A 27,936-nucleotide genomic window follows, 5' to 3' on the forward strand; every position below is an offset into this window, starting at 1 on the left:
AAAGTTTTTTAGAAATATTTTGTCTATGTATTTGATTATTTTGATATAATTTATATACGTAGCATAGAAATATTAACAGATATTATTATGGAGCATCAATTTGAAGGGCAATCAGAAAAAGCTACATGTGTAGGTAATGAAAATGGTCAGAGTGTTGATGTTAGTGAAGGTGAAAGTTCAGATGGTAGTGATATCTTTTTACCAGGGGGAATTAAAGTTAAAGCTAATCAAGATAAAACTAATGTTATTGATACTGTGGTAATTACTAACGAAGTATCAACAGAATCTCAGAAATCTGTTAAACAAGATTTAAAAGTTGATGAAAGTATAACTCTTAAAAAGAATTGTTCTGATATTATTGAGAAAGTAGATTTAAACTGTAAAATACATCTTTCTGATGTTTACAAAAACTCTCCTGACTATCTTTCAATTGAGAAATCAGTGAATTCATTTAAAGATACTAGAGTGTCTTCAAATATTTGTGCTAATAATCCTGAATTTATTGATAAATTAAACACTTCAGAGTTAGACCATTCAAAAATTGGGTCAGAGTTAAAAAATCAAATTTCTGAACAAATCAAGTTTAATGAAGTTAATATATTTTCAAACCCTGATATCTTTACTCAGCCTAATTCTTCTAATGAAGAGCATAACATGGATTCTTCTAATGAAGAGCGTAACATGGATTGTGAAGAGTTCATCAAGAAGTTAGTTTAATTTCTTTAATTTAACACTTGAGTTTATTAAACTTAATAAATTAAGTTTATTAAATTTAATAGTATGATATATCAGATTTTTGTTAAATGTCCACATTTAATGTTAATATCATTTTCAATAAACAATAAATTTAATCTATGAATTTACTATGGTGGATCTTTTAATTGAATGAGTTTCTTCTACAATAAATCTTCAATGGAAACAAAAATCTTCACATTTTAAAATTTAATTATCATAATATATACCACCATCATATATGAGTTAAATTTAAAAATGTGAGATTTTTGTTTTCATTGCAACTTATGAGAAATTATTATTGCCTCTTTAATTATTTTGCTTAGTAGTATAAAAAGAATACAGTGTACATCTCTATCACTTTTCCTTCAATCATATTAGATTGTTTTTATTACAATTGATCTTTTTTTTTCAAAATTATTTTTACTGCCTGATCCAATATTCATATATCAATTTGATAAACAGACCATAGTTTAAAACCAACTAGATGCAACCCTTTTTAAAAGTAATACTTTTATAATGCTGATAGTATATTTAAAATGAGTTTTTTTGTGAAGATTATATGTAACTTTCAGGTAACTTCAGTCAGTTTTTCATTATATTTGAGTTTTATATAAAAGAATGACAAATCATTATAATCTTATCAGCTTTAACATTTTCTTTATATTTTTGTTTCTAGGAAAGATTCTGATAAGATTTCTAAAGAAATGGTATGTTTTTATTTATTTAAGAAAAATTGTTTAAGTTTTATGCCATTTTGTTAATAGTAAATATTTTTAAAAATTTATCTATAAATTAGAACCTCTAATATATATTCAGTATTTGAAAATCCCTAATGCTAAAATTATTCACATCTTATAAAATACTGAAATTATCATGCTTTTCAAATTGAACTCTAAGAAGCATATAAAATATTTAAAGAATAACTACTAATTTCTCCTTTATTTTGAATTACTTCATAATTTATGAAGACATTTTAGCATACTTCTGACCAAATTTTGCAAAGTTTCTGTAGGAATCAAATCCAATTAATACTGCATTTCATTCCAGAAAGTATTCACATTTTTAGAAGCTGTGGTGTTTTGATATCTAGTATTTATCACATGTACTCGATGGGGATTAAGATCTGGCATATGTGGAGGCAAGGCCAACTTCTAAATAGAATTTGTCTCAAAGTACTAAGCAACTAGATGTGATCTTTGCTTGGGGTCTTTATCTTGTTGGAAGATGTGTGACCCAAAACTGATTTTAACAGCACTATTATTGAGATTTTCATACTAAATAGTGATGTAACTAGCACTAGTCATTTAGAATCTATTAACAATACAACTTACTAGTCAGCAGCCTATTTTTAGCTACAAAAATTTTCAAATTGTTTAATCATAGTTGATTCTGAAGCACTCAAACCAAATTTCTCTTTCACTGCCAATGTTGATATTTCTGGTTGAGAAGTTATTTTCCCCTAATCAAATGACTTTCATACTTACTTATTACTGGCTTTTGTTCTTCGTCATAGAATGTGTTGCATGTGCCTGTATTTTTATACTTCTCATAGTTTTCTCTGACTCCTCCAACTGAAATAGACTACTTTTTCTTGATCTATTCATAAGTCGTTCCATTTTCCCTCTCTGTAACAATCCATTTTTGTACTTAGAATGGTTTACACATATAATGGCTAATATTTTGGTCCAGAAGATTATATTTAGTTTAAGAAATATTCAAAAGTAATGACTATTTAACTATTTTTTAAATTTACATTTTTAATTTACTGCTAGTTAACTTACTTGTATGATTACTCTATGATAAAAATACTGATGTTTATAACCACACAAAGACAGCAACATACTTTTAACATAAAAATGCAATAACCAATAATAAGACCATATAAACTAAAGCACTCTAAATTTATACTCCCAATTAATGAGTAGTGTATATATAGCTAAGCAGTTGTTAACTCTACAAATTTATGGATTTTTTTAAATTTTATGTTATAATTTTCTTTATCAACCTTAGGTGATTTTTACAATTGTTTTTCTTTTTAGTTTTTAATTTTTATTTATGGTTATTTTCTCCATTTGATGTTTTTAAAAATTATTTTATTAGTTCCAATCGCTAGCTGCAGAAAGGTACCATCTCCGTATTTTTGAATAATTTTTGAAATGTTACCTTTCTGTAGTTTGTAATTGATATGTTGTCTTATCTGATATTATTTTATAGATAGATGATCATGATGATGACTTGGCACCACTTGCATTTGATTCAACAGAAACAAATATTTATCTTATTGATAAGTAAGTTTATTCCAAGATTAAATTCTTATCTGAACTATACTTCATACCTTTGATTTTTAATAAGATGTCATTAGTATTTCATTCTAGTATTTCATTTTATTGATTTTATAAGGAGAGTTAAGATAATTTTGTTGTTAGAGAGTTTTAAATATAAAAAAATATCATCACCTTTCACTTACACAGTAGTTTCATACTACCTGACATAAATAATATATCAAAAGTTTGATGACAAGGCTCCCTGAAGTGATCAAGGTTTACGCTTTTCTTTTAAGCACTTTAGTGGTTTAAAAGTAAAAAATACCTTGAATAAGGGTATTTTTTACTTTTTAACCACTAAAATGTTTAAAAGAAAAGCATAAATACAACACCATATATCAACTAATAAAATGAAAATGACAAACAGTTGACTTTAAGGTTTTGTAATAAGTATAAAATACAGCGGAGAAAATAGAATTAGCCTCACCTTTGTTTTTTGTTCTAATTTAACAAAAATCGCAGTGAAACAATTATGAAATCTACTTTATTTCTTATTATCTTCTACTACAACTAAAAAGTTTATAAATTGGTATGGTTAATTAATTACAAATGGGAAAAAAATTAAAAGTATTCAACTTGTGGAGAAAATTGAATTAGCCTCATTAACGTTATATACAAAAAAATAAAGAAAATATTTTGTTTTTATGTTCATTTAATATTTAGTATTGCTTCCTGAATTTTTAATGACTTCAAAATATGCGACTTGACATACTAGTCACAAGATTTTGGATAGTTTTTAAAGATATTTCATTCCAAGCTTCTCTGATACGAGTTTTCAGGTCCAAGGTGTATTCAAATTGCTTACCATTTTCATAAACCTTTCTAGAAAGTATTCCCCATAGATTTTCAATCGGGTTAAGATCTGGACTACATGTGGGCCATTCCATTACATGAATATTTTTTCTCTAAACCAAGCTTTTGTAAGCTTTGAATTATGGATAGTGGCATTATCTTGTTGGAAAGTGAAATTTTCACCTATCATTTCCTCACCATGTTCAAGCAAACTTATTTTTAATAAGTCAATGTAGTCCTGTGAATTCATTTTTGTTAAAATCCATGCCAGTGGAAATTTTCAAACAAACGAAAGAGCCCCCTTAACCATAACATTTCCACCACCAAAGTTACGACTTATCCAAGTTTCTTTCTCTTTTCGAAGATTGTGCCAATAATATTGATAGCCATCAGGACTATCTAGATAAAACTTTTTTTCATCACTAAAGAGAACTTGATCTTGATGCCACTCTTCTTGCCAAGACATGTGCTCTTTTGCAAATTGTAATCTAACTTCTTTATGACAAGCAGTAAATTTTGGTTTTGGATTATGCTTTTTCCAAACTGTGTTTGGATCTTCATATAAGATTTGTCTCACACATTGAACAGATACAGGTAATTGTAAATCAGCACGAATTTGAGATGCAGTCATGTGCTGAGCAGCAGCACAATGTACAATATCTTGTTTACTATGATTAACAATTTTATGTTTGCCACCACTTCCCTTATAAGCTCCATAATTAACGCCAATCTTGAAGTAATTATTAACCACTTTTGGAGATCTTTTAATTTTCTTTGCAATTTCCCGATTAGATAAGCCTGTATCTTTGTATGCTTTGATTACTGCTAATTCTTCATTCGGTAAAAGCTTACCACGTCCCATTTCAAATTAAGATATCAAAAACCAAATGTAAAAAACTTTATGAGCACTGATTTCACAGTCTTTGTTTACAAAGTCACAAATGCGTATCACCAGATCAAAATATACAAGTAAACTGAAAATAATTATTGATGAGGCTAATTCTATTTGTTACCGCAAATATCAAGTATTATACATTTTATGGTTTTATCAAATGTATCACAATTCAATTATGCTATATTATAATCTAAAAAGTAGTTGTTTGTAACAATAAATATATATGTGTGGATACAAAAGATTCTCAGCACAAACTTGCTTACAGAATTACAAAATATTGGATCAGTACATGGTGAGGCCAATTCTATTTTCTCCAATGTATGTTTCTAACATACTAATGTTAATAATTTCTTTCCATGTAATTTTCATTACACTCATTTTGTTTCTAGAGAAAAGTCCAGGTCAAGTAAAGAAGTTAGAAGAATGATTTGTGAATGTCCATTTCAACCAGGTATGTTTTTATAAGTTTTCTCATTTTTTTCATTCAGTTTCTTGCTGAATAAGTAATAAGTAAAACACAAAACACAAAACACAGTTTTTAAACTGTCACTATATAATCTTGAAATTCATAACAATAACAGTTTTCTGTATCTAAAAGGTTTTAATAAGGTAAAGCTATGTTTAAAATAGAACAAAAAAAAAGGAAAATTAATATTTAGTAAAATGAAACAATAACAGTTTTCTGTAATATTTAGTAAAATGTTTTATGTAATTCCTAAGTTGTTATACAAAAAAAAAAAAAAAAAAAAATGAATGAAAAAATTTTTTTTTGTTATTTTTTTTTAAACAAACTGCTTAATTAGTAGTTTCAAAGAATCAATTTTTGACCAAAGTTAGTCTTCATTTTTTTTAAAAAAAGTATAAAAAAATGGAAATCCAGTTCTTTTGATGCAAAAATTATTTCTGTCGTACAACATTTACATAAGAAGAAGTAGTCATCAAACTTGATTCATTCTAAAAGTATTTTGAGTTTTTGTTGAAAATATAAAAATACACTTTTAAGTTTAAATTTTAGATATAATCAATTTTTTGCTAAAAATTTAGTTTTAAATATTTTTATCCTTTTCATGTTAAAAATTATTATTGAATTTATAGCTATATCTAATTGTTCTCTCTATGGGACATGTTTAATCTTCACATTTTTGGTTGTTTCCTATTAATTTGCAATTATATGGAAAAAAATAGTGACTTAATACTTATCAATAATTTCTGTGGATAAGGCCTTTTTTCTGCATTAAGATTATTTTGGAAATTTCAGATTCTTTAAATGCTCATAACTTTAAAATGTTATAGTTTTTTTTTTTTTTTGATAAAATATTTTTTGTATTTTCTAGAAATATAGCTCTTATTGTTTTACCTTTATTCATTTAAGGTGAAAGTTTTCTTAATGGTAAGTTATTATTTTACAGATGATCCATTTTTTGTTGGATGCGATGAAGATTGTTTGAATCGTCTGTTGATGATAGAGTGGTATTTATATATATTTTTTGTTTTAGCATTTTTTGTGATTAAAAAAAGAATTATGTTTAATATTTAATGTTATAATTATATGAATGATGAAAGGATGTTTTTCTCATTCTTATTATTTTACTATTATTCATTCATTAGCAACAACAGATGTCCTACGAGAGAATTTTGCACCAATAGAAACTTTCAAAAAGTATGAAGATTATTAAATTTTTTTCTGTTTTCAATAATTCTACAAACATATTTTGCTATGCTAAATATATTACTTGGCTATTTCAGGGTTGTCAGTATGATTTAGTAACCTTTAAAGCTGGCAAAAAGGGATGGGGTTTGAAAACCCAGCAATCTATCACAAAGTAATTTATTTTCTTTTAAAATTGAGTATTTGCACTACACATAATTATTTAAGTTTACTTAATGTGATCTGTTTTGTGAATAGAAAAAAAGACAATCAGCTTAACAAGAAAAATTTTTTTTTAATGTTGTGTAAGATCAACATCATAAAAAATTTTGATGTGCTGATTAAAAATAGTATATTTTATTTTAAAATATTTGTTTGAAGTTTGCAAGTAAAGCACACTCTTTCAAATAAGAAGTTCTACTCATGCTTTTTAAAAATAATTTTTATTTTCTACAAAATCTTTGATATAAAGATATTGTTCATGCATTTTGATACATACAGCAACCTCCTTGGACCTGATTTTTTGTATGAGATACTAAATTACAATCCCTTTTTAAATGTTAACCTACCCATTAATTTTTATTGTTTGCGTCACTTATGACGCAAACAATAAAAATTAATGGGTAGGTTAACTCTAGGTTAACCTTCTAAATAATTTTTTAGAATTTAACTTTTTATGCATATAGTACTTCCTAATTGTCTGTATTTTTCAAGTAAAATATTAAGCAGCTTTCTAATCTTTAGCTTTTTTTTATCACCAAAATCATTTATTACAAAGTTGAGAAAGAGGCAGCATTGTAACTAATATTTAATTCCGAGGCGTGAGTAAACCTCATTATAAACACCATGTGACAAATGTCATTCATAGGCAGAAGGTTCATTTAAAAGGATCTCTGAAAAAAGAACTGTTTACAATTATTAAATTCAATATATAAACTTAGCCATAAATTAAGCCAGAATAGAATGATTAGGTGGAGGAAAATTCATTTATGTCATGATTAATTGCTAGAATTTTGGTTTTCATAAAGATGAAAATATTGTAGAGTAAATCTGTGTTAAATTGGCCATTGCATATTTTGAGTCATACATCAAAAAAACACAACTATAAATTGAACCAAATGTTCAAATAAGGAGATTATCATTAGAATAAGAATCAATAAGAAGTAAAAAAAAAAAAAAAAAAAACATTTTCCGTTTTTTTTTTTTTTTTTTTTTTTTTTTTGAAAAAATGATTAGTCACAGCAAAATATACATATATTTGTATAGTCAGAAAAAATAGACATTTTTTTATAATGGGTTCTCAACCTAAGAAAAGTAAAGATTTTGAGAAAAAATGTTTATGACTTTTTGTGAAATAAAATTTCAATTCAAGTAAAATATTTTGTTTTATATGGAAGTAACAGTATAAATGAAAAATTTAAAAAATAAAATTTGTTATTTTCTGGGTTAAATGGGTCATTAACATAACCATTTATTAACTTTGGTAAAAAGTGGACTTTCAGTACAAAATATGCAGCTTCTGTTTGGATGGAAAATGGTACATTTTTTACATAGCTACTTAAAGTATTTGTACCAGTGAAAATTTGGTAGATAACATATTTTATTTTTAGATAGTTATGTAACACATGTTACTTTGAAATCTGTGGCTTTTGTCAAGATAATAACATATGCTCCCTCTTCACATATTTGACAACCATTTGGTGTAGGTTCTGTTACCATGTTAAAAAGTTATGAAAAAAAAATTGCAAGAACTTGGATTAAGAAATATTTCCACCTTTGATTAAAAAACTGTTTGAGTGCGGTGAAGCTTTCGCTCGTTTGCATCCAATAGATTTCAACATGCTTGCATTTTACCACCAGATAAAAACAACATAAATCAAAATAAATTAAAGGTTATGCAAACTTTCAATCCACTTACTAAAGCTGAAATAACATCAACACCTGAAATAACAATTACACTAGTGACATCATTTGCACCAACAACACAATGTAGCCATTTCAAGAAGTATTAAATCAGTTCAACTCAGAAGTTGATAGTGCTAAAAAGTTTTCTGCAAAAGCAAAAACAAAACATGTTAAAAAAATGAACTTAAAAAAGCTTGACTGCACACATGAGTGTGTGACGGAGCATTTGCAATGTTCATAGATCAAGACAAAAAAGCTTAATAAAATTTGCAGAAAAAGAAAACAAAGTTACCAAAAGACAAAAATTATTGTTTATTATTGGTGATGGTGATAATTTTGATAAGTAAAGTGTTCAAAAGTGATTAAATCCAAGAAATGCAGATAAACATTCCATGAAGATATGTTAGCATGTGAAAACATTGTGTTTGGTCACTGGCTCTGCAAAAAAAAAAGTCTTTAAAAAAATATTTCATCAGCAATGAAGGTTTTTTTTGCACAAAAATGAAAAATGTTATTTTAACATCGTTTTCACTGTTATTTTACATGTTGTAAGCTATAATCCATTTTAACCTTATTTGTTAAAACAGGTGAATTTTTTAGATTTAATTTTGATTTTATATAACTTAAATTTTCCCAACAAAAAAATGAAAAAATTATATTATTCTACAGTAATCATTTTTGTTCATTAATAGAAAAAAAAAATCAAATTTTGCAAAAAAAAAAAAAAAAACTTATTGAATTTATTATGAAGTGTGACCTTTTTAGCACAGTTTTACTCTATAGCACAAAGTTTAAACAAGTATACAAAAAAATAATTTAATTTGTAACTTAACACCCTAAAATGTTATTCACATTCTTTTTTTATCTTTAATGTTTTAGGGGGTCATTTGTTATTGAATATTGTGGAGAAGTTGTTGATTATACTGAGTTTCACAGACGAACACAGCTATACAGTTCTGAAGGAATGAATCATTATTACTTTATGACACTCAAAACAAATGAGGTAACTTTTATTATTAACAAGCTCCCTTTTTTTAATGTTGTGTTTTAAATGCCTAATGTGATAACTACCAAGCACCAATTGTTAAATACAACTTTATTCTGATATAGTATGGTATAATCAAAAAGTTTACTTGCAAACTCTAGTACTATTTTGTTATTAATAATTTAGAATGATAAAAGTCTCTTACAAAATCTACACCATTTATTAGCTATAAATTTATGTATGAATATAATAATTTCATAAAGGTGGGTTTAATTTTCAGAATTCAAGTAGCTAATGAATGTTAGTTTTTTAAGATTGCTCTATTAGGTTTGTCATTTTTCTTAATTAGTTGAGTCATTTTTCTTAATTAGTTAAGACATTTTTTAATACATAAATTTAAAAAAAAAATTATTTTCAATATTTATGCACCTATAAAATTATTTTCATTTTTTCTACATTTTAAAATCCCTAGATAATTGATGCAACAAAAAAAGGAAGCAAGTCTCGTTTCATAAATCATAGCTGTGATCCAAATTGCATCACTCAAAAGGTAAGTGTTAGGTTTGTCTTTTTTAAAATAATTTTTAAAACAATTGTTTTAAAAAAGGTTGTTATATCTCATACTTTCATGCAATTGCTACCAACAACTGAAATTCTTGGTAAGCAGCCAGCTTTAATGTTGCTTTATCTTTTAAAACTAGCAAATTAAGAAGCATTAGATTGTTTTTAATTATTTTAACAAAAAAAAACTATTAGTATTCTGTCTTTTACAAGTATAATATAGATACTAATATTGATTTATTAATGAGAAGTTCTGTCAACAAAGTAAATAGCTAAAATGTTTTGAGGGACACTTTGATTCTCATGTATTGAAGTAAGGGCCAAAGTCCTTTAACAATTTAGCTTTTTTATGCAAGCAAAAATATCTAGTGTCTTAATAATAAGATAGCTAACCACTAAAGATCTTCTTAATACAGAAAGAAAAAAAAAATTAAAGTTATAGTGTAAAATCCTTACACTTGTTTTTAAAATAACCTGTAATTTTTCATGCTGAAACTTCTGTGTGTGATTGTTTAGTCCATAATTTTTGTTTATAGTGGACAGTGAATGGGTTCTTAAGAGTGGGTTTCTTTGCACTGCGTTATATTGAAGCTGGAGAAGAACTGAGCTTTGATTATCAATTCCAAAGATATGGGTAATTTTAATTTTATTTGGTGTTCTAACTAGCTAATTTAATGTGGAGTTTTACTGGCAATTTTTTTAGGGTTTGCTTTACTGGAAATATTTTGTTTGTATTTGACTTATGAGAATGACAAAATATTTTCAACAATTAACTTAATTTTAAAACTACTGATAAAGCCTCTTTTTTTACTTACCAATCATAAAACTATTAAAGATAATTAGCTTTTTTTTACTTTCAAGAAAAACTGCTTTTAAGTAAATCTTAATCTGGTGTCATACAATTATATTTAACTCTTTAATTGCCACCTGCTATTTTTAAATGAGTGGATTTAGCAAATTTTGGACTGCCGGTGTACAATTATACATTTACAATTCAACAAATCTAAAATTTGATTAGTACGCTTTAACCATGCACGTGCATTTGTAAACAAAATGGCGTGTGGCTCATACCATAGTAAAACATGGAGCAGCGTATCAAAATATGTTGTTGGCCGCCGACAGTACATATGACAATGTGTTAAAAACATACAATTGTATTTAAATATCCTATTGAGCACAACAATAAAAAAATTGATAAATCAAAATTGGTGCAACAGCAATAAGCATCAAGGCTAGTACATAAAATATCCCCTATGTGCTTTTCTTCAAGCTATGAATTTTTTTTACATCAATTTAATAAAATTGGTGCAAATTTCAGTAGGAACTCTTTCCAAATGGAATCTAGTTCTTTTTTTTGCTACTTACAGAGTATTCTCCTTACATCAACTTAATCTTGTGAGCCTGTCTCTGGCTGTCATAATCAGTTTTGTAATAGTTTTATAAGCACCAATCTTTTCCTTAAGTAAAATGTTTCTAACTTTAATTGAAGAAACACACTTTTTATTATCTTGTTAAAGATATTGGTAAGTTTAAGTTAACATAATTTTGGGTGCCACTTGTCATTTAAAATATTTTCAGAGTATTTATGATGTAGTTCTCAGAAATTAACAATTTACTTACTATCTCTGTTACTGATCTCTGAGCCATCTATACATAACTATTATCAGGCCATTTGTTCTTTTAATTACTGTTTTTTAATCGATTTTTATTTATCCTGACTTTCAGATCTTAAAATCTAAATGAAAATACTAAATGTGACTAAATTGGTTATGATTGGCAATTTCTGTTCAACATGGTTTAGTTTGAACTAGTGAACTCTTAGTTGTTAGTTGTAGAAAAATTTTTCATGTCTTGTCACCCAATTTACTATTGTTTCTAATAGTTTAATTTTTGCCTTAAAAAAATCCAGAATTTGTAATCTTTTTTTCAATTTTTTTTTCTTAAAAAGTTCTAGCAATTAGATTTTTAAACAACACCTTTTTTTTTTGTTTGTTTGTTTACAATAATGTTTGATTTTAGGTTTGCTTTACTTTTTCTTTGAAAGTTTTTTTGTTGAAATGCAGCTTGAGGTATTGTTTTAAAATTTTTGTAAATATATATTTTTTGTAATATGTTTTTTGTTTTAGTGAAAAACCTCAAAAATGTTATTGTGGTGCTGAGATTTGTAGAGGTGTTATTGGTGTAGAGCAAAGTGGACCAATACCCAGTTATATAGAAAAAATAAGTAAGTTATTTTTTTAAATTCACAGAATTTCAAAAAACAAAGGCTTTGTGTAGTGTATGTGGAAAGACATTTTCTCTAAGTAATATGGGTATAATGGCAGTTAGAAGCCATGAAAAAAGTGGCAAGCATTTAAAAAACATATCTTTAAAAAGTCAACCAAAAGTACTAGATTATTTTAACAGTAGTATGTCACAGAAAAATACAGCATCAAAAGCATCTGCTTCATCAAATTCATTAGTTACTGATTCATTTCTAAAATCTTCTCAACTAGTATCAATCGTTTCAACAACTTCTTCCAGCACAGTAGTACCACCTTTCTCTCTATTTACGGCTCAAAATGATGTAACACGTTCTGAAATACTTTGGGCGCTATACGTAACTCAGCAACATTTTTCATACAGATCATGTTTCAAAATTGGACTTCTATTTCAGCGTATGTTTCCTGACAGTTATATTGCTAAAAAAATGACTATTGGGAAAACTAAAGTGGCCTATAACATTACACACGGACTTGCCCCATATTTTCATGATCTAGTTTTAAAAGCTGTCTTTAACTCTAACCACATTGTTGTATGTTTTGATGAATCTTTAAATGAAGTTGTTCAAAAAGGCCAAATGGATATTTGCATTTGATATTGGGATGTGATGCGTAACCAAGTGACTGCAAGATACTTTTCGTCTGTGTTTCTTGGCCATGTAACTGCTTATAATTTGTACAAAGGTTTTACAAATGTCCTAAATGAAAATCTCCAAGCTAAAATTTTACAAATATCTATGGATGGACCAAATGTAAATTGGAAGTTTTTTGATATACTCAGTGATGAATTCGGTAAAAAATTTGAAACATCTATTCTTGAAATGGGGTCATGTGGCTTACATGTTGTACATGGTGCATTTCAAGCAGGTCATAAAAAAGTCAATTGGAATGTTAATGGAGTACTCAGGAGTTTTTATAAACTTTTTCATGATAGTCCTGCACGTAGGGCAGGTTATCAATCAATTTGTGGAAGTGATAAGTTTCCTAAGAAATTTTGTTCAACAAGATGGGTTGAAAATGTATCTGTATGTCAGAGAGCTTTAGATATTTACGATAATGTGAAGTTGTATGTTAAACAGTCTAAACTACCAAACAATTATACTGTAAATATTGTTACTGACGCTGTCAATGATCTTTTGATGCCTGCTAAAATTTCATTTTTTCAGTATTTGGCTTCAATTGCAGAGCCTTTCTTAAGACTTTTTCAGTCAGATTCTCCGTTAGCACCTTTCCTTTACCAAGAACTAGAAAAACTAATGAGATCTGTCATGCAGAACTTTATTAAAAAAGATGTATTGGATGGGGCAAAATCTATTATTAAGCTAATGAAAATAGACCTAACCATGCACAAGTGTCACGAAAAAGAAGTAAAATTTGGTATTGCAACTTCTTCGCTTCTTTGTAAAATAAAAGTAAGTGAAAATCAAAAGTTACAATTTCGAAGTGATTGTATCCAGTTTTATATCGAAGTGGTTGATAAACTGAGGGAGAGAAGTCCTTTAAAATATAAACTTACAAGAGCTATAACCACTTTAAACCCCATTACTATTTGCTCTAATTCTGAGATAGGAAAAAGCAGAATGACTGATTTACTCACAATCCTTCATGAATCTAAATGGATTAATGCCACATTAGCTGATAAGGTCAATATTCAGTATTAAGATTTATGTGATCTTGCCAAAGGCATCCACAGATTACAGTTTACAAATTATAATGTTTATAAAGATAGGTTGGATGTTTTTTTAATTCCTTTTATAAGCCAGAATTTTAGTTCCTTATTTGAAGTATCCAAAATTGTCTTCACTTTTTCACATGGAAATGCACAAGTTGAAAGTGGGTTTTCTATCAATTCAGATGTTCTAGTAGAAAATTTACATGCAAGCTCTGTAGTTGCCCAAAGACAGGTATATGATGGAATTCACCATGTTGGTGGAGTTTGCAATGTTGAAATAACCAAATCAATGGTTAAAAGTGTAAATATGTCTCATTCACATTACAAAGATTCATTGAAACAAAAGAGAGAAGAACAGATGCAAGAAGAAAAAGAAAGTATTGATAAAAGAGTAGCTGTGCAGAAAATCCTGGTGTAGAGTATTTTAATATTTTATAACAGATGTATTTTCAAAAGATGTATTTTATAAGTCAAGATGTATTTTCCACAGATTAATATTTTCATTTTATGTTCTTGAGGAACTTCGTTGACCCATTCTAAAGGGTTTAAAGGTTTGACTTATACACCAGCATGTTTAGTAGTTAGATAAAGAATCTTAACAAAGCTGTCCTTATTGTTTTGGATTTTTCTAGAAACTTGGTTGAGAAATCGAAAAAAAATTAAATTCCTGGATTACTTTTTTAAATGATAAGATCACCATGAATTAATAAAACCAGCTTTTTACATCTTATTTTTTAAGATATAATTATTTTTTTTTATTTAATACAAAAAAATATCCACATAACTAATGTTATTCTACTTTTTCTCTTTTTCTCCATGACTATCATGGATCGAATTTAGTAAGATTGTTAAAAAATTTATTTATAAACTTTGTTATTTACAGTGTCTTCATCCCCGACATCTCTGAGTAAGGCAAAGAAGAGGAGAAACCAAATCAAGGAGTTTTACGATTCTGCGGTTAGAATAGCCTTTCTTTTGACTATTGATTAATAATACAAAATAAGTTTGTTAAGATTCTTTTCATTTTAACTTGTGTTTAATATTTGTCTGCAAATGTATGGAGGTGAAGGGTTTAGATGGCCAATTTAATGTTCAGGATTATTTTCAAGATGAAAAGTAGTACCAGTTTTCAGTTGCCAGTTTTGTTTGTTCACTTTGTACAAGCAAGTTATAAGATAATTTTTTTTTGTTTATTTTTATAAAAACTTAAACACAAAAGATTACTTAAATGAAGTAACATCAAAGAGGGAATTTAACAGGGTAGAGAGACTTATTAATCCTAAAAAGATTTGTTAAATGTTTATCTTTAGTGTTGTATAGTATTATATGTAATTTAGTTTAGTTTAGGTATGAAATAAAGTTCCTTTGAATGTTTATCTTTTCAGCTTATGCTTTGCTTAAAATTGTACTAAGATTTTTTTAGTGACAGCTTGATGACTGTTCTAAGTACTACGATAATGAATAGTTTAAAATTAGGGTTTTATGTTTTTTTAGCTCGCTGGTGAATTAAATGAGCTTCTTGGTTCAACATGGTTGTTAAAAGACAACACTCAAGTTTTAGAACTTATAAGATTAATGGTTAAAGTTGAGACTCTGCACGAAAGGAGAGAATTGCTAAAAATCCTTCAATCGACCACTAATCCAAATGTTCTTAAATCTTTTGTCCGATATAAAGGTTTGAGTTTGTTGTGGACATGGATGGTTGATGCACCTAAGCACAAAACAAAATACAAAGTTGAGGTATGATTTTCGATTATATGGAATGTAATTGTTTTGTAGGTAACAAAGCCAAACTTCAAGATGCTGATGTCCATTTTTTAAAAGTTCTTGATCACATAAAATTTGCATGATCAGTGAAATATTTTATATGCACATTTTTAATTTTAATCTGGTTTACAGAGAAAATAGAGTTTAAAAACAAAGTTATAATTCTTTTTTGGTATTTAAATATAAATTTTTTAAATTTAAAAAAACAAAAAAGTATTATAATTCAGTATATCCAAACATTCCTTTTTTCAAAATACAGTAAATCCATTAAGTTAATCCAATGGATAATCCAAATAATATAGACAAATTAGAATACTATAGATTTTTATTAGGTTAATATAGGTTATTACTATATAAGTAACATAAGCAAATCTTGTTGTTTCCCTTTGTTCTGCTCCAGGAAAAGTTGATGCATATATTTAATGTTTTAATCTGAATAGAACATCATTTATGATTTCTGTGGAAGATTTTATTTTGATTTATTAATTTTTATATTAAAAAAAAAACATTTTTGTCTATTCCATTTTTAATCAAAAATGTGAATTTACAATTAGTTTTTTTTTTAAAAAAAAAAAAAAAAAAAAAAAAAAAAGAAAGAAAGAAAGAAAGAAAGAAAGAAAGAAAGAAAGAAAGAAAGAAAGAAAGAAAAAGACTTTTAAATTTTAACATATTACTAGAGAGCTATTGGTTTTTAAAAGAATAAAGCTAGTTACATCTACACTGCATTGAAGATATAACCACCTTACCAGTCTGAATACCAAGCTTTGAAAATGAGATCATAATTTATTATGAGAGATAGGAGGATAAGAATAAAATTCACTTTAAAATAATCTTATCTACTTGATTGGCAATTTTTATGTAACTTTTACTTACATAAAAATTGCCAATCAATTAAATCTAAGCTTTTTTCTAGATTAAAAATAACTTCAGGAGAGTTGAAAAAAGTCATTTTAAAGATCTGTTTTATTCTTATTTTAGATTCTAAAAACATTAAAACACATTCCCATACCAAATAAAAATGAACTAGATGACAGCAAAGTTGTTCATATTGTTTCAAAATGGTCAAAGAAATTAGTAACTCAAGAAGGTAATCAAAGCGAAGAACAACAATCTGGCAGTGAAAATGAATTAAAAATTGATGAATATTCTGAGTCTCCTTTAAATGATCCAAGTGAAGATACAAGTAACTCTTCAGCCAATGAAAAGTTAAATAAAGTTGCTGATATAGAGTCTACTGAAGAAGGTATATTAATTGAAAAAAGTGACAATAAAATAATTTACACCCTTATAATCATCTCTTAGCATTTTTTTTTTTTTCTAATTTATTACAAACTTTTTGATTTTCAGTTTTTTTTTAAAAGAACTTTTAACAGACAATTTAATAGACTTAAGATTTTTTTTTTTTTTTAATTTTTTAATAAGGAGAAATTTTTGATCCTGATGATGAAAAAAAGAACAAAAAATCAAAGAAAAAGTTAAAGCGGAAATCAGAAGATTCCAGCCGCAAAGTTGAGATATGCAATATTGCTTTGTCTTTACTTGAAGAATGGAAAGCTCTAAAAGTAAAATTATTCTGAATATTTGAATTCAATTATTTTTTGTTTACATATCAATATTTTAAATATTGTTAAAAAATGATTTGAATTTAATTATTTTTTGTTTATATATAAATATCTTAATATTGTAAAAAATGATTTGAATTTAATTACTTGTTGTTTATATATAAATATCTTTAATATTGTTAAAAAATGATTTAAGTAGTAAACATTAATGAAAAAAAAGGATTAATAACTGAATAAAAAGTTTCACAATACTTATCTATAGGAAGTGTTTAGAATCCCTAAAAAGTCAGTTCCTACAACTCCAGTGAGTTCTTTTGTTAATTTATGCTTCAGTCTTGTATAATGTTGTGAGATTATTATAAACACCTTATTTTTCAAAAAAATTATTTAAAGTTATTTGACTAAATAGCTATTATGTTAATGTGTGTATGGCTTTTGTCTTTTATTTCTGAAATCTGAGTATTATTTTTTATTCTGCATTTTAGGATTGTCGACAAAGCGAAAGTATTGAGGAGCTCCGGTATTTTTGTTTATATAAATTATTGCTTTGCTTTTGTTTGTTTTTTTTGTTTAATTTTTTTGCTACAAAAATTATATATTGTTTTGTCCTTTGATTTTTTTTTTAGATTTAACAAAGTTGATACTTCTTTTCCAAGTGCCACATCAGTTTATCAAGTATCAAGTAGTAAACAAATACATCCTGACAGTACATGTTCACCAAAATTTAAAAAAAGTTCTTCAAGTGATGCTTCTAAAGAAATAGGTGAAGATCAATTGCGTTATGACTTGCCTGATGATCGTAGGCCAGGTCGTAGAGAGTGGAGAAAATCACCTGACTGTCAAGATAGACATGATAAAGTTAATCGAGTTAGTGATAATAATCGAGACTGTGATTCAACAAATGAGGAGTTTGATGTAAATTACTCTTCACGAAATAATGATTGTACTAAAGATAGACGAGATCCAAGATCAAGACAAGAGCGAGAACGACGTTTTTGTTATGAAGATAATACAAAAAGAAATTGGTCAAGTAATAGAGACAGGCATAATCAAAGCTGGATCAATAGAAACGACAATCGTAGTAGAAGGTGGTCAAATGAAAATAATTTTCAGCATTCCAATGAAAATAGTTGGCGTGGGCGTGAGCATAGTTGGTCAAACCCACAGCAAACTTTGATTCCAGTAAGTTTAGCAAAAGAATTTAAAAATTTGAATAAGTTTAGAAATTTTATTACATAACCTAAGTTAGCTCAAAACAGTGAGCTCGCTAGCTTGCTCATTGTTTTGAAAAACTTTCTGCAGATTAATGAAATAAACTGGTTTCACATAACACAGCAGAAAAGTGTTTTAAATAAAAATCACAAACATTCTTATCTCTTTTTAGCTCAAGTTGTTAATGTTAAATCAATGTTTCCTTTGACTTGTTGTATAAATTAAAAGCTTTTTTTTATCAATTACTTTTGTTTAAAGTGGAATATGCATCAATTTTTTTAATATTTTATATTTAATCTGATTTTGTTTCAGAATAATCCCTTTAATCCTCAAATGATCAGTGGTCCTCCTATATATCCATCTCTTACTACTTTGCAACCACCTATAATTCAGAATATACACACTCACATGCTTGTACCACCTCACCCACCCAATATGTTTCCTCATCAAGTGCAAGGAATTTCAAGCATGAATCTTATAATAGCGAATCAACAAAATCAACCTATGCTGCCTTCTCAACATAATTCCCCTCTTGTTTCACCTATGTCAAATCAGCAACCTTACAACCCTGTTCCTGTTGTTCCTAATAATGCCTCGTATTCTTATGCTAATCCAGTTAAGTTTGAATCACCTGCACAAGATGTCACAGCTTTAAATGTTGTTAACCAGCTTCAACTATTGTTAAGTGCTGAAAGGCTAAAGAATGCTCAAAGCAGTTCAGTTCAAGGTAGATTTTTTTTATTCACTTTTTCAGTTCATTATTAGAGATTTTTCATTATGGATTGTTGATTGGTCATCTTTTAACATTATTGTGTAATGTTAGTCTCTTGATTTTTTTCTTAAGGTACGCCTGATTTCAGTCGAAATTCTGCCTCTACATCACCTTACTGTTCATCTAGTCCAAGTCGCTCAAAATTTACTCTTCCACCACATTGGAAAACAGCTACAGATGCCGAAGGAAGAGTTTATTATTATCATACATTAACAAGGTATTTAAGTTGTTGATAAGCACTCATCAGACTCTTTATTTTCTTTTTACCAACCACATCAAAATTATATGATCTGTATTCCATCAATTGTTTATTCATATATTTAATTTAACTTTATTATAAATTTGACATAAAAGTTAAATGATTTAGTTTTTTGCATAAAATTTGAGTTAAAGATTTGAGTGAAGAATTTTGTGTTTATTCAATCAATAGGGAGACATCTTGGGATCCACCTGTAGCTAGAAGTGAAGATAGTAAAAAAGATTCTCCTAAAAAACATAAAAAGAGGGTAATTCACAAGTTTTTTATTCTATATATAAATTTATAGGCCCATTTAGGGTTGTTTCCACACTTACTGTGAGTTTAACAAAAGTCATTATAATATATTAGATTACTCAAAAAGTAGAAATGCTTTAGAAATGAATTTTTGTAGCTGTCAATTTAATACTATAACGGTTAGTTTAAAATTATTCTTACTCTGAAATTTAAATCAATAATGTACTTATTTTGATCAAACTTTTAAAGCGCAGTTTTCCATACTTATTGTAACTGTTTCACACTTATCGTATATACAGTAGGCAAAATAATTGTCCGTACATTAATGAAAAGTATCTATATTTGATCAAAACAACATTTAAAAGTATATAGATAGTTGTAATTAAGAGTTTTTAAAGAAATATTATAATATTAAAGTAATTTTAAGTGTATTGGTTAAAAATATATTAATATATGAAAAGTTATATAAGTTTATTTGAAAAGAGTTAAAAGTTGAAACAAAAAAATTGTCCGTACACTATGTTAATTTTTAAATTAAAGTTAGTTAAAATTAAATTAATATCTTGTTGGACCACCATCAGCTTCAATAACTGCTCTACAACAATTTTTTATTGATGAGACGAGTTTAGACGTAATTTCTTGATTAATTGATGACCAAACATCTAAAACCAATTCTTTGAGCTCGTTTTTATTCTTTGGAGCTCGATCTTTCATTCTTTTTTCCACCACCGACCATAAATGTTCTATAGGGTTCAAATCGGGCAATTGTGCAACCCAATCCAACACGTTAATGCCATGTGCAGCAAGATATCTGGTTACAGATCCAGCTTTGTGCTTTGGATCGTTGTCATGTTGGAATATAAATTCCGTTCCAAGTCCTAATTTTCCTGCCGAAGCCACCAAATTCCGTTCTAATATAGATCTATATAAGTGTTGATCAATTTTCTCATCAATAAATTCAATTTTGCCAACACCGGACGCACTCATGCAGCCCCAAACCATAACATTTCCACCACAAAATTTAAATGTTGCCTTCAAACACTTCACATTATATTCTTCTTCGACTCTTCTATAAACTTTTGCACCACCATCAGCTCCATATAAATTAAATTTACTCTTGTCTGACCAAATAATCATATTCCAGAATGTATCATCCTTCAGAACATGTTCCTTTGCCCACTGCAACTGTTTTCTCTTGTTCACTATGCTGATGAATGGTTTTTCTCTGAGGCGTCCGTGCAAAAATATTGGCTTCATGCAGTCTGTTCCTAATTGTTTGTGGCAATAATTTAATATTTAATTCATTTTCCAGCTCTTTTGATACTTCTACTGCATTTTTTCTTCTATTCTGCTCGATTTTCCCAACTATGCACCTGTCAACTCTTGGGGTTGTTGATCTTTTTCTGCCTCGTTCACCATTATTTGCCACTGATTTTGTTTTTAAATACTTTTCCCATATATGTTGAACAGAGCTTGGTGGTATTTTCAACATTTTTGCAACTTTTCTAATTGATAATCCATTCTCCCTATCAAAAATTACTCGTTTACATAAATCAATACTATATTCTTTTCTTTTTCCTTCCATCATAGCCATGTAGTTAAGAAAAGGTTTATTTTTATTTATTATAGTATTATTTAACCTAAAAGTACAAGATATTAATAAAAAAAACCATTTATAAACAAAATTTTACCTTTTAAATCAAATGTACGGACAATTTTTTGGTTTTAAAATTTTTAAAACTTTTAAATAAGTTAATTATAATTTAAATTGTCGGGAGAAAATTAAAGATGGTGTATCGTTTTTATTTGTTTTCTTGTTCGCTATCTATTGGTTTAATTTATTTTTTTCTATCATTTAAAGTTTTAGAGCTTTTTTCAAAAAACCTTATTTTTCATTAATGTACGGACAATTATTTTGCCTACTGTATGTCGACACTTATCGTATATTTTAAAATCTGCTTTAGTGTCTGGTTTAAAATGCACTCGCGGTTCCAAATGAAAATTTAATGCATTAGTAACATTTTATTAAACATTTTTGGGTGTATAAATAAAAAAAAAAGACTATTAAATAAACATTAAATATATAGTAATAAAAATACTATTATGAACTAAAACTAAAGATTTTAAAGCATTTCCTTTACTTTAGTACATATCCTTTAAGTTCTTAAACTGGAAAGGATAGAGTTTCATCATAGCTATGGGATTCTTATTTTATAATTTTTATCAACATTTTAATGGAACTCATTTTCTGACTCAGTTTCATGGCTTTCTTTTTTTTTTTTGCAATAGGGTACCGTTTTGCTTTCGTCACGCATATTTTAAATAGATTAAAACTAAGGATTATGGGATCGAAATGCGGACAAACAACACTAAAATGTATAACACTGCAACAAGTGCCTTTGTTTTTCACAATGAAAATGATATTCCTGGTGCAAAACTATTCGAAAATCCTTTAAATTTTTAAAATCTTTTCTCGACCTGTTTTCCCTGGCTTAATTTAAAGCTACGAAAGCTCGACTTCAGAGAAAATCAACTAAAATTCGCTTACAAATATGCTTTTAAATGGAAATATAAATATTATTACAACCTTCATTCAAAGTATCAATAGAAGGCCATGAAAAAAAATCTGCTGAATAAATTTTTACATTATGTATATGATATACAACTGATATAGGCCATGCAAGTTTGACAAGTAGTCATTTTCCCTGTTTTCCCCCTGATTTTTTGAGAGAAACTTGAATTCCCTGTTTTCCCTGATCTGGCCAACACCATGTATGTATTACTTCTACTTTTTGGTTTATTTAATAACTTAGTAATTAAATTAAAAATTAACTTAAAAATTATTTAACAAATCAAGGAAAATATCCATCAGCTAAACAACGACAACAAAAATCCCCAACTCATTAAAAAACAATTTCAAACTTAATTATATTACTTTCTTTTTAAATGAAAACTATTATAAGTTTAAACAAAGGAACAACAATTACTTAAACAAATACACAAAAAAAAAGCAAGTTCAAATTATTTAACACTAATTTGAATACAGTTTTCAGGGTTAAAATTTAGTGTTTATTCTTAAAACCTATGGAATAAGATGCATTATTACAAACTTACAAAATAAAAAAAAAGTAAAAACATCCAAATGTATTTAATACGAAGATATTCAAATATTGTTGAAAGTTTACCAAGCATGATGCAACAAAGACTAATTGAGATGCTATTGGTGCTAAAGGAAGAGGCATTACTCTATCAAGTAATCTAAACTTTTTCAAACGTTCATTAAATCGTTCAACATGAACTCGTTTTTTCAATAAGAAAGGAATCTTGAAAGTTAATAAGCTCCATAATTCCACACTTTTGAAATAAAGCCACATCACTAATGCTACCCTCGTATAAATCTGATATAAATGATGCAGCACCATTTGGATTAATTGCAATAAGACATTTCATTGTGCAATGGCTTTTATATGCAGAATAAGTATTTCCTTGCTGCGCATAATTCTCTGGCACCTAACACCTAAACTCTATACAATCAATTATGGCACGGATATTCTTGAATGGTCAACAATTTGACAAAGAGTTGTTCTTTTAAGATAACTTCAAAGACTTTGTTTCAAGTCTCACACTCCTAGAGCTTTTCCAATATGAAAGTTTATACTTTGCTGGCCCAAGAAAGTCGTACAAAGTAGAAAATTGAAATTCAGTAATACCAATAAAATATTTACAACTTTTTTCTGAAAATAAAATATTTTCCATCAACATTGTATTTGCAACTTAACAATGCAACGAATTAGGTAAAGTCTGATTTAAAAGAGCAGTGTGATTTTCTTGATTTTGATTTAAATTATTGTTTCAATGTTTGCTCCAAGCATATGTTTATCATATACAGTTTGAGTAGATTTATCATATATTGTAGCAGTAAATGATGCAGAAGAATCTACAATAAACTCATGGCTATTCCCAGCAATAACATCATCAATATTGCACTCTGTAACTGTGACAGAGTATGTAGTGTTATAAGAACTAACAGAGATAAGAAACTGTGTTAATATTGTTGTTATCATTTTCGAAAACAAAATCTACACGATGTAAACTTTTCAATTTAGAATCATTATTTCGAATAATCGGTAATTTTCTTTTTCTTTTATTATTTTTCTCCAACTGATCTTTTGAATGACTCACACATATAGAATGTGGATTTTCTTCAGAAGGACCCTTTCCTACAATAAAATGCAAGGAACAAATATAGGTGTCTTTTTTAACTTTACACGTAGGAAAAAAATTACGACCACAAGCATGAAGTCATATCTTGCATTTATCTGTTCTTAAACTTTGCTGGAGTTTTTCACATTTTGTCATCGAATCTTTTATATTTCCAACTTTTGGAAATCTTAAAAAAAATATACCAGGGGGCAAACTTTCAGGGTAGCGAGAATCTGATGTGCATAAAACCCAACAACAGTGTTGCACCCTTAGACAATTTTTCTACTTGCACTGGTAGTAAACATACTTGCACTTTGTTATGTTTGTCCGCATTTCGATCCCAGTAAGCTTTGCGAAATATTTATTAAATCTATTTTTAGAACCGCAACGGTACCCTTTTTTTTTTTTTTTTTTTTTTTTAAAGTTTTCTTGTTTTCTCTTTCTTTTTTAGTTTTTTCATAGCTTTTTCTCCATAGCCAATTGTTTCTTTTTTAATCTTTCTTCTTCTAATTTTGACTTTTTATTTGCAGCTAATTGTTTCTTTCTTAATTTTTCATCCTTTATTTGTGACTTTTCTTGTACTTTTTTCTTCTGAATTTGCTGCCACGTTTCAGATGTTATAACCGATGGTAAACGCTTGGACATTTGGACTGGTTTTTTTGGCAATATTAAAACACTTTCGATTGGATTTATGATTTCTGCTGCTATTTTTAAACTGAAACAAGCTGGTTTTGGTTCTATTACAGCTACATTATTGTAATCAGGCATATCCATATCGGTTATACCTTGCAAATTTTATAAATTACAAGTTATTGATTGATTTTTATTACCATGTTGTATTTCATCAGGTAAAATTATGGTCTTATATGTTTCAGATAAGGCTCTTTTCCAAAAATGATACAACTGGAGGCATTCAAGATCACCTTTCCAACCTAAATGTTCATCAGTCATTTTAAACTGCTCTAAAATACTTAAATCAATGCATTTTTCAAAAAAGGTTATGGAAGAGGAAGCTGATAAAGTCACACTTGAATGGTTCTCTTCTAAGTAAGGAGCCGGAGCAAAAGCTGGCTGAGATAATTTTTGAACAATTTTTTTGAAGTCAACATTATTAGCATCAAATGGAAAAAATTCCGGTATTTTTAAAACCACTTTTAACATTACTTGCCATAGAAGGATCGATTATAAATGAATTTAATGCTTCTGGTACATTTTCATTGTTTAATTCTTGCCTTTCATGGTCAATGTGTCATTGTCAGCAAAACGATTTCCACTTTGCTTTTATTGGCTCAAAAACTACCACATCGAGCGGCCGCAAAATATGTGTTGTATTTGGGAACAAAGCAACAAGAATTATTCCATTTTTAGAGCAAAACTCACTAAGTTCGATAGAAAAATGTGACGCATGACCATCTAAAAAAATAATGAATGGTAAAGGAATTTTTTCTTTTATCAAAAATGGATGAAAAACCTTTGTAATATACTCAAAAAAACATTCTGCGGTCATTCAACCATTTTCACTTTTTCCAATACCCCATCCTGACGGAGCAGCATTTATAATTCTATTTGGAAGACGAGCATATTTAAAAATTGTTAGTAATGGAGCAAAAGTTCCCCTGGCATTTACTGCAAATAAAGTGGTGATGCTTTTTTTATTACTTCGAGCACTTTCTTTATATGTATTTTTTCCTCGTTCACCAATTATTAAACTAGTTTTTGGTGACAACTGAAAACCACTCTCATCCATATTGAAAACGCGCATTGAATCATTTAAATATTGAGCGTTTTCTCCTAAAAGCTTCAGAATTTCAGCAAACCAATCTCTTATGGCTTTTTCAGTTACTCATCCTCTAGCTCGGTTTAAGTATTCACCTCGTTTTTGAGATAGCTGTTTGTGACGGCGAAGAAATGCATATAACCAACCTTTTGCAGGACGATTGCTAGTAAATTGTGTTTTTTATATTGTTGGAATTCAAATATTTTTGCACAGTATCTAATAGCTGTACTACAGACATGGAAAATCCTATTCTGGTGCATGTTAGTAACCACTCGACTAACTTGTTTTAAATTTGTTCACCTAGACCCGATTCATACCCGCAGTGTTGTATCTTCAAAGCAGTTCTTCCAAATATTTTATCACGAAGCGTCTGATAAGGAATTCCAAACGTCTTGCTCGCTTTGTACACAACCATGCCTTTTTTAACAGCATTAATAGCATCACGTAATTGACTATCTGTATATTGAAGTCTTCGATTTGAGCTACAAACTTTTGTCTTACATTTTTGTCTTGCCATAGTAAAAGAATCTAAGTAAAATAATATTCATTTTTATAGTAAAAAAGAAACAAGTTGATCATTCATTGGACATACGATATGTATGGAATAACATTTTTTTTAGTTCATATTTATCGTACATTCAAAAATACTACATTGATACTATAATGATGAGTTGTTTTAATAATATTAATGTTATGAAGACGAAGATAAAACGTGCGATTACCAATTTTTTTTTTTTTTTTTTTTTTTCAATCTTTTTTTGATTTTATCAATATTAATGTTAAGTTTAAGAGTTCTGCACCTAAAAACTTTTTTTTTTAATTTAATGTTATCAAATTTTATTTAATTGTCTTTTAATAATTGCGTTACAGCATTCAACAGATAGTAGTCCTCTCTCAAAACGTTCGCCACGTATAGCAGCTGCTGATACTACACATCATCAAGGACCGCGTACACCTCCTGATCCGCGTATCTCGAAATCTTCTACAATAACGTCTAAGATCCGAGAAAGTTTCAAAAACAAAGTAAATAATTTCTAATTAAAAAATTATGGACTAAGCTTGATGTTTTTGTGAATAGCAGAAGTTTTTAAATCTAATTAAACTTTTAATTATCTTTAGCTAACTGCTGTAGTTGTAGCATGTTTAAACAGCTACCAGAAAGCTGACTGCAAACAGGGAAGGATAAGAAATACGGATGACTTTAAGTTCCTTGCAAGAAAGGTAAAATGTTGAATAAAGTAAGATACAATTTATTATAATTTTCTTTAAAGTGCACATAAAGTACTTTGATTTTATAAGACAAATGATTTTATGTGCTATTTTAAAGTTACTATAAATATACTAACTAAACTACAGCGAAATTTTGTAAAGTTGTTTTTAAAAAAATGAAGAAATTTGGGACGTCTAAAACAATATAGAGCCTAAGTAAAAAGGGCTTATATTTGAGAAAGTAATGGTATTGCGGTTTTATTGTGCAACTAGAACAATCAAAATGATTCACTGTGCTAAAAAAAACTATGATTGGCAAAATTGTTTCCTCTGGCTGACTTGAATTATGATTTGGTACTTTCATTTCAAACTCTAATTCAGATATTGCAAAAGTGAGTTAGTACACTATGATTTAAAACGCTCCATTTGCCTCCTAACGAGGAACTATTTATAGTTTTATCATGCTTTCGGTCAGTGTTTAAAAAATGTGTTTTTGTAATCAATATTTTTAATTTTTTGATATTTTAATTTTTTTATCATGTTCGTAGAATATCTTTTGTCCACTTTTCTGTATCGTTAGTTTATTATTTATTACTTGTTACAGTTTGGGTTTTTTTTAGAAATTATCTTATTATATCTTTAGTTAACTCACGGGCTCATAATGAAAGAAATACAGCGAATCAAGAACGAGGAGCTACTTGTTTGTAATGATTCAGTGAAAGTAAAAGTCAAAGATTATATACGAAGTTACATGAAGAAATTCGGTCCATTCTACGTTAAGTCCTGAGACCATTTTATTGGTTTGTTCTCGTTATTTAATTGGCTCGTTCTCTTTTCTCATTTAAAGTCATTTTCTTAAAATAAGCTTAGAAGACTTGTTAATTGAGTTAATACTTTGTTCTATCGAAATTTTTTTTCATATACCAATTTTTTTTTTTTTTTTTTTTTTTTCAATCTTTTTTTGAGTATCTTAACTTTCCTTTTGTCAAATAATTTGTAAATATTATTATTAGAAGCAATTATTCTAAATAATCACAAAGATCCCTGCTTCTGTTGTTGCACGTTTTGTCTTCGTCTTCGTGCACGTGTATTTGTCTTCGTCTTCACCAAATTTTTTAACTTGATATGATAGTTTCATGATTAACATGATAGTCTCTAATTTT

The 27,936-nt window shown here is 27.9% G+C and overlaps 3 protein-coding genes and 2 pseudogenes across 4 annotated transcripts; 2 read left to right on the forward strand and 3 right to left on the reverse strand.

Annotated features, from left to right (window-relative positions):
* Positions 1-31: 31 nt before the first annotated feature.
* Positions 32-27,821, forward strand: LOC145186114 (histone-lysine N-methyltransferase SETD2-like). Of its 2 annotated transcripts, none has more exons than XM_090099279.1 (24): positions 32-707; positions 1,412-1,442; positions 2,950-3,023; positions 5,136-5,197; positions 6,156-6,216; positions 6,355-6,406; positions 6,493-6,569; positions 9,179-9,302; positions 9,757-9,834; positions 10,382-10,479; positions 11,972-12,069; positions 14,662-14,735; positions 15,273-15,518; positions 16,524-16,788; positions 16,968-17,107; positions 17,370-17,411; positions 17,593-17,627; positions 17,734-18,289; positions 18,632-19,046; positions 19,164-19,308; positions 19,522-19,597; positions 26,435-26,587; positions 26,684-26,785; positions 27,417-27,821. In XM_090099279.1, the coding sequence occupies exons 1-24, from the start codon at positions 88-90 to the stop codon at positions 27,558-27,560; spliced, it is 3,768 nt and encodes a 1,255-aa protein (XP_089955405.1). In that variant the 5' UTR covers positions 32-87; the 3' UTR covers positions 27,561-27,821. The 2 variants fall into 2 exon arrangements, with proteins under 2 accessions (XP_089955405.1, XP_089955406.1); XM_090099280.1 differs by having other exon boundaries at positions 61-707; positions 6,119-6,216.
* LOC149884125 (uncharacterized) lies at positions 12,076-14,155 on the forward strand. Its single transcript, XM_090099289.1, has one exon. It carries the CDS (start codon positions 12,154-12,156, stop codon positions 12,700-12,702), a length of 549 nt encoding a protein of 182 aa, XP_089955415.1. The 5' UTR covers positions 12,076-12,153; the 3' UTR covers positions 12,703-14,155.
* Positions 23,093-24,015, reverse strand: LOC149884126 (uncharacterized; annotated as a pseudogene).
* On the reverse strand, positions 24,190-26,228 carry LOC149884127 (uncharacterized). Its single transcript, XM_090099290.1, has one exon. The coding sequence runs from the start codon at positions 24,559-24,561 to the stop codon at positions 24,244-24,246; it is 318 nt and encodes a 105-aa protein (XP_089955416.1). The 5' UTR covers positions 24,562-26,228; the 3' UTR covers positions 24,190-24,243.
* LOC149884128 (uncharacterized) lies at positions 24,659-26,081 on the reverse strand (annotated as a pseudogene).
* Positions 27,822-27,936: the final 115 nt, after the last annotated feature.

The sequence above is a fragment of the Hydra viridissima genome, unplaced genomic scaffold, assembly GCF_058129835.1.
Source record: "Hydra viridissima isolate aposymbiotic clone 2 unplaced genomic scaffold, HvirCarnegie_v1 scaffold_9, whole genome shotgun sequence".
Taxonomy (NCBI): Eukaryota; Metazoa; Cnidaria; class Hydrozoa; order Anthoathecata; family Hydridae; genus Hydra; species Hydra viridissima.